Source organism: Electrona antarctica (genome assembly GCF_951216825.1).
Source record: "Electrona antarctica genome assembly, chromosome: 17".
Classification (NCBI taxonomy): Eukaryota; Metazoa; Chordata; class Actinopteri; order Myctophiformes; family Myctophidae; genus Electrona; species Electrona antarctica.
Genome location: NC_136798.1, coordinates 23,986,787 through 23,999,286, shown reverse-complemented (window position 1 = coordinate 23,999,286; position 12,500 = coordinate 23,986,787). Strand labels below are relative to the sequence as shown.

At 44.5% G+C, this 12,500-nt stretch overlaps 1 protein-coding gene across 10 annotated transcripts in view; it reads left to right on the top strand.

Moving 5' to 3' along the window:
- lama2 (laminin, alpha 2) overlaps window positions 1–12,500 on the top strand; it is a gene marked incomplete at its 3' end in the record, with an annotated part of 276,178 nt that overhangs the window by 164,022 nt on the left and 99,656 nt on the right. For 6 of the 10 annotated variants that reach the window (XM_079525878.1, XM_079525881.1, XM_079525884.1 and 3 more), the window contains exons 23-25: window positions 1,042–1,314; window positions 2,961–3,141; window positions 7,636–7,772. In XM_079525878.1, the coding sequence (XP_079382004.1) occupies window positions 1,042–1,314; window positions 2,961–3,141; window positions 7,636–7,772 (591 nt within the window). The remainder of the gene's footprint in view (window positions 1–1,041; window positions 1,315–2,960; window positions 3,142–7,635; window positions 7,773–12,500) is intronic. The other 4 variants (XM_079525885.1, XM_079525883.1, XM_079525882.1 and 1 more) reach the window with 1 other exon arrangement.

The following is a 12,500-nucleotide window of genomic DNA, read 5'->3' as shown; positions in this document are numbered from 1 at the left end:
CTTCTTCAGGCAAGATCTACAAGCTCAAAATGTGTCGCTTTGGCTTCGCACCGCATTGCGAGCTTCATGGAGATCTGCTATTTGTGATACTTTTGTGTGACGCTGCAGTATGAAGTAAAAACACAGAAAAGTTAAAATATGGAGATAAGAGTTTTCTGCCCGACAGCAACAATATACTTTATTGAAAATTCAATTTGTTCCGTTTCCTTTTCCACCTCGTTATTATCACTCGATGGAATCACTTCCCTTTCTCTGTTTGAGTCGGGCTTTTATCTGAAACTGTGGGCAAACAGCTTTTCCATTTAGATGTGTTTACTGTCTGATGCTTGTCAGAGCAGTGATGTGGCAACCTATTGAGCATTTTGGATTAGCAACACTGTGAACCTTGAACATCATGAATTACTGTTCGTACTCCCATTCAACAGGCTTTCCACAAAGATTTTTCATCTCAAATGTTTGTTCCCTCCCTGTGTGATGAAAATGTCTCATTTTCTCATTTCCCCAAAGACCACATGTATACTGGTTTTTTATTTTGTTTTCTTTTTCAAATTTGTTCCCCTCTGAACTAATGACCAAGGTTCAAGTTTCAAGGTTTCTTTATTTGGTATATCTTCATAGAGTACAATTATTTTTGTTCTGGTTCCTCAGACATTGTAGCAGCAATAGGCTTATAGTAATAATGATAATAAGTAAAAATATACAACAAAAGATTAGCACAAAAAAGAGAAATATTTTTGAAAAATCTGAGAGTAGCAGCATCATCAAAACCAGTTTGACCATAAGGTTCTAGCTCTTAACTACTTAAACCCTATACTTGGTTGATTGGTGTCCCTCTATACTAGCGCCTCTTCTCTGAAAAATGGAAGAGATTGTAGATCTGCTATTTTCCAGCTAAAGTTTTCTGCAGAATACGGATGCTGGGGTTTAAGTGGTGCAGTAAGTAAGCAAGGGTTTCTCTCTCCAATAAATCCTGAACATGCTTCAACTCCTCTAACCAACCACACCTTGCCTTCACTTCCTAACCGCCATCGCTCCACGCAGCCCAACTGCTGGTGGGACGCCGAGCGCCAGGAGTGCCTGCCGTGCCGCTGCAGCCCGCAGGGGGCGCTGGCGCAGCGCTGCGATGTCCAGGGTCGCTGCATCTGCCGGCCTGGGTTTGTGGGCCACCGCTGCGACCTGCGGCGCCCTGGCTTTGAGAGGCGCGAGACGCGGCGGCCGGTGGAGCGCGTTCCCATGGAGACGGTGCAGCAGAGATGGGGCGGCTCGTCCCGCACAGGGGGCTGTCCCAGGGGGGCGTACAGGCCGAAGGCGGGGGTACAGATGGCACGCAGCACGCGGATGATGACTTTGTGTGTGGTGCTGTTTTACTAAGCGGGTGTGTGTGGAGTGGGGGCGGCGGTGGGACATTTTGGTAGGCGTAGAGATTGTGTGTGTGTGCGTTGCGTGCGTGTGTGCGTGCGTGTCCGTCCTCGGGGACTTGCGGACCTAGCACAGGACTGTGAACATTGTGATATTAACGTGTGCAGGCATGGACGTCTCTGTATGTGTGTGTGTGTGTGTGTGTGTGTGTGTGTGTGTGTGTGTGTGTGTGTGTGTGTGTGTGTGTGTGTGTGTGTGTGTGTGTGTGCGTGTGTGTGCGTGTGCGTGTGTGCGTGCACGTGCGTTCCAGCTGTCACTGAATGAGGGAGGTATGGTCAGCATGGCTGTGTGTTTATGTACAGTATGTGCATGTTTATACACTCTTTGAAAAGATGTGTAATAGGGCTGGGCCATATATGGATATTATATTTATTTTCATGGTTTCATTCATTTAAGCCCTAATTTTATTACATTTTCATAAATAGCATAAATAACAGTTGATCTACAAGCTCACAACATGTCACGATGTGACGGTGACGTCAGTGTTTGACCAATTAAAAAGAAAATGTTATTGTCACAATACATCCATATCGAGGTATTTTGTCAAAAAATATCATTATATTAGCTTTTGTCCATATCGCCCAGCCCTAATGTGTTATCATTATCATCAAGTATTGTTCATCATACAGTACATCCTGTAGGGATTATTCAATTATCTTTCAACATGCGTGACTAGCCTTGTCAGTTGCTATTGAACGTGTTGTCACACACCACACTTATTGATGTATTGAAGATACACACTTGAAGTGCACAGTGCAAAGTGTATCCTCCTGACTTTATATGTCAATCCAGACATTACCGCTGTTGTTGCTTTTGTATGTGAGCTATCTTGTAATTGCAATGATTTCTCCTGAGGGCAATGTTTAGTCAAAATGATGCCCACTGTGCCTTTGCACTGTTGAATCTGGTGTTTTCAATGGCATGTCTTTGGTGGATTGCTGCTTTGGTAGAGTGTTTTTGTTTGCTGTGATCTTTTGACTGTTTAATTTGTACATTGCATGATCTCTCTCTCTCTCTCTCTCTCTCTCTCTTTCTCTCTCTCTCTCTCTCTCTCTCTCTCTCTCTCTCTCTTCCATATGTTTGTCATTCAAATAAACATGTTCTGAAAAGGCATGTGGCCCACCCATCTGACTACTCAACACATGATATGTTAAGTGGACAGATGGAAGGACACATTTGAGATTTTTGAAGTGGGCCTTGATCCAGAAAGTACATTTTGAGGTCAGGATACCAATTTCATCCAATCAGGACGTAGAACTCTACAGGAGGTGAACTCATAAAGTAATGAAGCAAAAACATTGAGCAGAGTAAGCAGACAACACTCTCTCTCTCTCTCTCTCTCTCTCTCTCTCTCTCTCTCTCTCTCTCTCTCTCTCTCTCTCTCTCTCTCTCTCCCCATCATAACTCCTGTGTGTATCGCTGTGTGTGTGTGTGTGTGTGTGTGTGTGTGTGTGTGTGTGTGTGTGTGTGTGTGTGTGTGTGTGTGTGTGTGTGTGTGTGTGTGTGTGTGTGTGTGTGTGTGTGTGTGTGTGTGCGCACAGGCTCAGACTCACGGCATCGCCACCGGGGGCAGGTGCGTGCCGTGCCACTGCAACTCGTTCGGCTCCAAGTCGTTTGACTGTGACGAGGCGGGCCAGTGTCGCTGCCAGCCCGGTGTCACCGGGCCCAAGTGTGACCGCTGCTCCCAGGGACACTTCAACTTCCAGGAGGGAGGCTGCACACGTAAGACTCAACCCACTGCACGCCACTCCACTGCTCAAACCCAATATGTTGTTTTGCTAGAATATACGTGTTGAATAGCTCTAAATTCCTCAGCGTTTTCAATTCAATATTGAGCTGCGGTTCTCAACGTTTCAGGCCGTGACACCCCAAAATACTCATATTTGAACTAAACACTTTGGCATCGTATGAGGTGAGCCATATTTCATTTAGTTTGTACCACAGATAAATATTGTGAAAATAGCAGATCTACAAGCTGTGAGCTTGATGGTCAGTGGGAACCACTGCTATAGAGCAGTGATTTTCAACCTGTGGGACAACGACCACCCTAGAAAGATGGGGGGTGCTAGAGGAAAGATCATGGGGTCACCAAAATCACGGGGTAAATGTGCTGAGCAGATTTTGTGTCTGAGCGACTAAAGGGTCAAGAGATACACTAATTTTAAAATATTAATGTTGGCCTATGTGTATAGTGTGTGACGCTAGAGGAAAGATCATGGAGCCACCAAGATCAATATGTTTCACACTTGAGGCCGTTAATGAGCTCAGCAAATTTCATGGCAGTCTGGTCGTTACCTTTCGAGATATGTTAGTCTCATACAATACCTGTGTATTGTACTGAATACTGTACTGTATATGTGCATCTGCATATTTGCGTGCATACGTGTCCACTTCACTTGGATTTCCCATCCATTATATATTTTTCCCTCTAAATTATCTGTTTTACCTGCTGTAAAACGGTGGTTTGAAAATGAAATCCAGCTCCATTTTCCAAACGAGGAACCTGTTTGTGTTGAGAGTCCTTAACCTACATCAAGGCAAAGTGCTTTTGGTCTCATGCTTTTAGCAGGTTAATGCTAAAAGCATTAACCGTCAAACTTGCGTCCACACCACAGTGTGAGCCTGTAGATCTGCTATTTGTGGCACACGACACCACAGTACAACAAAGTATAAATCACGCACAACCCTGCCATCAACCCACATAAGGACATAGAGTAGCACTTTTAGCTAACAGACCACTTTCCAAAAACAGACCACGGCTGTAGGCTCTAACAAAAGAATGCCCACTCCCACAAGTTGCTGTCCTCATCAGCGTCACAGCTCACCATAGGGTTCTTCTGATTTCCGTATTTATGTCGAAGTTGATTTGATCTTCCTTTTGTAAAGTAAGTTACAGCTGCCCCAGGGGACAGGAAACTCATTCCTATAAGCCACCACGCATGGCTTATGACTTTGTTTGTTCGGGGGGGGGGTGGGTTTATGCAAAGCTTGAAAAAGTTGAATGCTTTATTAAAATGGTGAGAACGCATGCTTTCAGCCCCTGGCTGTACATTTAAACACATGTTTGAAATTGTTTTGACAGTCTAGGCATTTATTTTTGCTTTAGCGCAGACCTGGCGGTAGGAATTGAAGCCGACAGCATTGTTATAAAGAAAGTTATTAAGTGAGCCCAGCCATGACCTGGCAAAGCAACCCTTCCAACAGAAGTCAGACTTAGAGATTAACAACTGATCAAATGAATGTCTCCACTGTCACTAATTATAAATAGTGTAACCTAGTGTGACCTCAGCTCAGAGTCATTAAAAGTATAGATGTATTGTACATGCGGGAGAAAGTAATAGCAGTCACGTATAACAGATGATGATAATGTTCAATGGTCAAATATGAGAAATAGGTTTCAAGAAGACACAGCTATATGTTGCCATGCAAGAGAAGCTAGCTCCTGACTGACACCAATGTGATTATGGCATATACAAGAGAAGCTAGTTCCTGACTGACACCAATGTGATTATGGCATATACACAAGAGAAGCTAGCTCCTGACTGACACCAATGTGATTATGGCATATACAAGAGAAGCTAGCTCCTGACTGACACCAATGTGATTATGGCATATACAAGAGAAGCTAGTTCCTGACTGACACCAATGTGATTATGGCATACACAAGAGAAGCTAGTTCCTGACTGACACCAATGTGATTATGGCATACACAAGAGAAGCTAGTTCCTGACTGACACCAATGTGATTATGGCATATACACAAGAGAAGCTAGCTCCTGACTGACACCAATGTGATTATGGCATATACACAAGAGAAGCTAGTTCCTGACTGACACCAATGTGATTATGGCATATACACAAGAGAAGCTAGTTCCTGACTGACACCAATGTGATTATGGCATTTACAAGGGAAGCTAGTTCCTGACTGACACCAATGTGATTATGGCATATACACAAGAGAAGCTAGTTCCTGACTGACACCAATGTGATTATGGCATATACACAAGAGAAGCTAGTTCCTGACTGACACCAATGTGATTATGGCATTTACAAGAGAAGCTAGTTCCTGACTGACACCAATGTGATTATGGCATATACACAAGAGAAGCTAGTTCCTGACTGACACCAATGTGATTATGGCATATACACAAGAGAAGCTAGTTCCTGACTGACACCAATGTGATTATGGCATTTACAAGAGAAGCTAGTTCCTGACTGACACCAATGTGATTATGGCATATACACAAGAGAAGCTAGTTCCTGACTGACACCAATGTGATTATGGCATAACAAGAGAAGCTAGTTCCTGACTGACACCAATGTGATTATGGCATAACAAGAGAAGCTAGCTCCTGACTGACACCAATGTGATTATGGCATATACACAAGAGAAGCTAGCTCCTGACTGACACCAATGTGATTATGGCATATACACAAAGAGAAGCTAGCTCCTGACTGACACCAATGTGATTATGGCATAACAAGAGAAGCTAGCTCCTGACTGACACCAATGTGATTATGGCATATACACAAAGAGAAGCTAGCTCCTGACTGACACCAATGTGATTATGGCATATACACAAGAGAAGCTAGCTCCTGACTGACACCAATGTGATTATGGCATAACAAGAGAAGCTAGCTCCTGACTGACACCAATGTGATTATGGCATATACACAAGATAAGCTAGCTCCTGACTGACACCAATGTGATTATGGCATATACACAAGATAAGCTAGTTCCTGACTGACACCAATGTGATTATGGCATATACACAAAGAGCAGCTAGTTCCTGACTGACACCAATGTGATTATGGCATATACAGAGAAGCTAGCTCCTGACTGACACCAATGTGATTATAGCATATACACAAGAGAAGCTAGCTCCTGACTGACACCAATGTGATTATAGCATATACACCAAATAGTAACTGTTCATTAAATCCTCCATGGACCTGTAATGCTAAACCAGAAACTGATGTATTTGTGTGTTCAGGCCTGATGAAAGAACAACAGAACACACACTGTGTGTGTGTGTGTGTGTGTGTGTGTGTGTGTGTGTGTGTGTGTGTGTGTGTGTGTGTGTGTGTGTGTGTGTGTGTGTGTGCGCGTGCGTGCGTGCCTGCCTGCCTGCCTGCCTGCCTGCCTGCCTGCCTGCCTGCCTGCGTGCGTGCGTGCGTGCGTGCGTGTACGTACGTGTGCATGTGCGTGTGTTTAATTTAATTCAGGGGTGCCGTGGATGAAAACGTTATTTACAGGGGTAACCTGAGCCAAAACTGTGGTTCACTACGTAGTCCATTTAGACAGACTGCTGCTCACTCTTTTATGATCAACATTGTGTTGCTGCTATCACCACTCCCAGCTTGTCACCACCTCTCCAGCCTCCTCTCGTGTTAGCACTAAATGACAGCGTACGCCCATAGAATCTACAGGCAGTAATAGAAGCCTATTTTGCAGCGATTTCAAATCCGTCATCTTTCTATATCCTGTCCAGAAATACAACCGGAAATGAATGCTATTGGCTGCAACCGCAGCGAGGGCGATTATAAAGTCTTGCAAACAGTAGAAGGTGAAATAGCGACATCTAGGCCATTAATAGGAACAGCAGCTGTAACGAGAACCCGGAAGTGGGTTCATTTCCAGCGAACAAAGCTGGCCTCTTGGTCATATGCCTATCTATATGATTAATAACTATAACTAACGTATATCTTCTGTCTATGCCCTATGAGGGGATGTGAGCTCAGAGTCACATCTGCATGTGTTACACTTATGCAGATAAATTACATTTTGATGTTGAGAGTGTGAATTACACCCTGACATTTTTCATTGCTGCTTCAGTTCTTGCAGCCTTCTTGTCTTCAGTTCTTGCTCTGACTGATATGCTGGGCCTCGGTTAGCAAAATGCTGAGGTCGGCGATCATCTATATTTAATCTATTAATGATAATGCTAATTCATGAATATATTACATTAATTGTCTTATTATTTATTAGCATATTATTCCACACCCTCATTTATATCCTCAGGCATATCTGAAGTGTTTGAAAATAGATTTGAGTCCTTGTCATTACCCTTCTGTTTATTCTTGTTCTTTTGGTCCCTCCTCTCCTCTCCTCTCCTCTCCTCTCCTCTCCTCTCCTCTCCTCTCCTCTCCTCTCCTCTCCTCTCCTCTCCTCTCCTCTCCTCTCCTCTCCTCTCCTCTCCTCTCCTCTCCTCTCCAGGTTGTGAGTGCAGCCACGTGGGGAACAACTGCGATGGCAACACGGGCCAGTGTATCTGTCCCCCTAACACCATTGGTGAAAGGTGTGACCGCTGTGCTCCCAACCACTGGGGCCATGACATCAACACAGGATGCAAGGTACACCTGGGTTCAAGTGGATTACTCTGTATCTCCACCCACTTTGAATGTTATCAACCGATAATCAACAGTAGGTTACTTATCACTTGAATGCAATCGAGGCTCTGGAGCCTATACTGCATGTATACTGGCTGTGATTAGGAAACATGGAAATTAAATGACTGCCGCCGAAGCGAAAACATTGTGAAACTGACTTACATGGCCGGTTAAGACTGATATGAGGTTAGGGCGGGGACATACGTGGCCGGTTAAGACTGATATGAGGTTAGGGCGGGGACATACGTGGCCGGTTAAGACTGATATGAGGTTAGGGCGGGGACATACGTGGCCGGTTAAGACTGATATGAGGTTAGGGCGGGGACATACGTGGCCGGTTAAGACTGATATGAGGTTAGGGCGGGGACATACGTGGCCGGTTAAGACTGATATGAGGTTAGGGCGGGGACATACGTGGCCGGTTAAGACTGATATGAGGTTAGGGCGGGGACATACGTGGTCGGTTAAGACTGATATGAGGTTAGGGCGGGGACATACGTGGCCGGTTAAGACTGATATGAGGTTAGGGCGGGGACATACGTGGCCGGTTAAGACTGATATGAGGTTAGGGCGAGGACATACGTGGCCGGTTAAGACTGATATGAGGTTAGGGCGGGGACATACGTGGCCGGTTAAGACTGATATGAGGTTAGGGCGGGGACATACGTGGCCGGTTAAGACTGATATGAGGTTAGGACGGGGACATACGTGGCCGGTTAGGACTGATATGAGGTTAGGGCGGGGACATACGTGGCCGGTTAGGACTGATATGAGGTTAGGGCGGGGACATACGTGGCCGGTTAAGACTGATATGAGGTTAGGGCGGGGACATACGTGGCCGGTTAAGACTGATATGAGGTTAGGGCGGGGACATACGTGACCGGTTAAGACTGATATGAGGTTAGGGCGGGGACATACGTGGCCGGTTAAGACTGATATGAGGTTAGGGCGGGGACATACGTGGCCGGTTAAGACTGATATGAGGTTAGGGCGGGGACATACGTGGCCGGTTAAGACTGATATGAGGTTAGGGCGGGGACATACGTGGCCGGTTAAGACTGATATGAGGTTAGGGCGGGGACATACGTGGCCGGTTAAGACTGTTTTGAGGTTAGGGCGGGGACATACGTGGCCGGTTAAGACTGATATGAGGTTAGGGCGGGGACATACGTGGCCGGTTAAGACTGATATGAGGTTAGGGCGGGGACATACGTGGCCGGTTAAGACTGATATGAGGTTAGGGCGGGGACATACGTGGCCGGTTAAGACTGATATGAGGTTAGGGCGGGGACATACGTGGCCGGTTAAGACTGATATGAGGTTAGGGCGGGGACATACGTGGCCGGTTAAGACTGATATGAGGTTAGGGCGGGGACATACGTGGCCGGTTAAGACTGATATGAGGTTAGGGCGGGGACATACGTGGCCGGTTAAGACTGATATGAGGTTAGGGCGGGGACATACGTGGCCGGTTAAGACTGATATGAGGTTAGGGCGGGGACATACGTGGCCGGTTAAGACAGAGGTTAGGTTTAGAGTTAGGACTAGATTTAGGGTTATGCAACGTGTTGTGAGCTGGTAGCTCTATTTTCAGTATCTGTGAAAAACAATTATTTTATTATACTTATAATAAAATAATACTTATACTTGTACTTTTTATAATCTAATAAATCGATTAGCTGTTGCAATTAATGGAAGATTGTAAACCTTTCTATAATAATAAATAGTATGTGCTATACAACTTTACCAAAATGGCAACGCTTCTCTAGGTTCCATTATAAAATGAAATGCTAGCATTCTGACTGCAGGGTAAACAGATTACGCCGTGTCTGTTGGGTTCAGATAACTGGTGATGAGCTATTACCATCATTTGGGATTTTTATTACTTTAATTTTTTGGGGTCTAAAGGAATCACATAGATTAATGGAATAATTGAAAAACGCCGGACGCAAAGTAGAGGCGGTTGCCATGCAACATTTATATTTATATTTTGTTTTTGTTTTCTTTGAAGTTCATCAAAATCATCTTTCTAATTAGGTGGATTCTCTTTCCCCAGAGACATGCAGTGGTCTAACCACTTAAATGTTATCCCTTCATGTCATTGTACTGTTGGCTAACACCTTGTGATGTTTGTAGCCTACTCTTTGTAGCCAAATTACTTTTTTCATGAAGGCATTCATGAAAATAAAGGCATTAGACCTGAGATTTTGTGATTTGACCAACGGTATTAAAGTCAGGGTTCGATTTGTAAAAAAATAAATAAAAAATAGAGTGTGTGGGAATGTCTTGATGAAAAATCACAACCTTGTGTGAAGTGAGGGGAGCCTTTGGGGGGCACGCGCAATACGTCATAGTAAAAAGTCCATAGACTTGGCTACATTTCTGTCATTTAATTTCTCCTCTCCCCCACTATCCTCTCTACGCTCTATTGTTTGTTCCTTTTCTTCAAAGTCTTCTCTCTTTTTTTAATACTGCAAGTTCATTAAATGACTCACTTTTCTCTCCTCTCCCTCCTCATTAAATCCATCCTCTCTTGCTTTTCTCTTCTCTGTTTTATTAATCTTCCCTCCCTCTCTCTCCTCTCTCTGTCTGTCTTCTGTCTCTCCTATTCTCTACTACAGTACGTTTCTAAGAAACAGATAACACCTCCTCAAAAATCCCGACCTCTACTCTCTTGTGTAGCTCACCATTTGTTGTTTTTTTGTTAGCTTTCTTCTTCTTAAACCTATTGTTAGATCCAGTTTTAAGCGACACACAACTAAAAAGCACTATCATGATATTTTCATGGAGCAAACGTTGACATTCGACCTCGAAGCATCTCGCCATTGTCATGTTTTTCTCTGAATTTATTTAGTTTCACATTCAGACTCAGTGTATCTAGCCGCTAGATTATATGTGCCTTTTCCTCCCATGTCTCTCTTTTCACCTTCTCTCTTTCCCTCTCCTCTCCTTCACTTCTCTCTCACTCTCTCATTCACTCCCCCCTCCCCCCTCCCCCTCTCTCTCTCTCTCTCTCTCTCTCTCACTCACTCACTCACTCACTCACTCACTCACTCACTCACTCACTCACTCACTCTCTCTCTCTCTCTCTCTCTCTCTCTCTCTCTCTCTCTCTCTCTCTCTCTCTCTCTCTCTCTCTCTCTCTCTCTCTCTCTCTCTCTCACACTCTCTGTCTTTTGATGCTAGTTTGTCTACAGTGTTTGAACAGTAATGGCACTGCAGTGAAACTCATCAAAGCCCCCGAGGCAATAATAACAGTGAACTATTAGAAGCAGATAGCAGTTGAAAACTGTTGATAATTAGAGGCTCAGACATGAAAGCACGTTGCTCAATTTACTTTATTAATAGACGGTTAAAAGGAACAGAAAACATACCGTAGCACAGCCATTAGAGATCAAAACAGAGCTTGGTAAAGTACAACGCAACACAACAATGCAACACCGCACGATACAACATGGTACAATGCAACACAACACAGCACGACAACATGGTACAATGCAACACCGCACAGCACGACAACATGGTACAATGCAACACAACACAGCACGACAACATGGTACAATGCAACACCGCACGATACAACATGGTACAATGCAACACCGCACGATACAACATGGTACAATGCAACACAGCACGACAACATGGTACAATGCAACACAACACAGCACGACAACATGGTACAATGCAACACAACACAGCACGACAACATGGTACAATGCAACACCGCACGATACAACATGGTACAATGCAACACAGCACGACAACATGGTACAATGCAACACAACACAGCACGACAACATGGTACAATGCAACACAACACAGCACGACAACATGGTACAATGCAACACCGCACGATACAACATGGTACAATGCAACACCGCACGATACAACATGGTACAATGCAACACAGCACGACAACATGGTACAATGCAACACAACACAGCACGACAACATGGTACAATGCAACACCGCACGATACTACATGGTACAATGCAACACAACACAGCACGACAACATGGTACAATGCAACACCGCACGATACTACATGGTCCATGCAACACAACACAACACGACAACATGGTACAATGCAACACAACACAACACAACACGACAACATGGTACAATGCAACACAACACAACACGACAACATGGTACAACACAACACAGCACGACAGCATGGCACAATGCAACACAACACAACACGACAACATGGTACAACACAACACAACACAGCACGACAGCATGGCACAATGCAACACAACACAACACAACACGACAACATGGTACAACACAACACAACACAGCACGACAACATGGCACAATGCAACACAACACAACACGACAACATGGTACAATACAACACAACACAACACAACAACATGGCACAATACAACACAACACAGCACGACAACATGGCACAACACAACACAACACAGCACGACAACATGGTACAACACAACACAACACAGCACGACAACATAACACAATGCAACACAACGCAACACGACACCATGGTACAATGCAACACAACACAACACAGCATGACAACATGGCACAATGCAACACAACACAACACGACAACATGGTACAATACAACACAACACAGCACGACAACATAACACAATGCAACACAACGCAACACGACACCATGGTACAATGCAACACAACACAACACAGCATGACAACATGGTA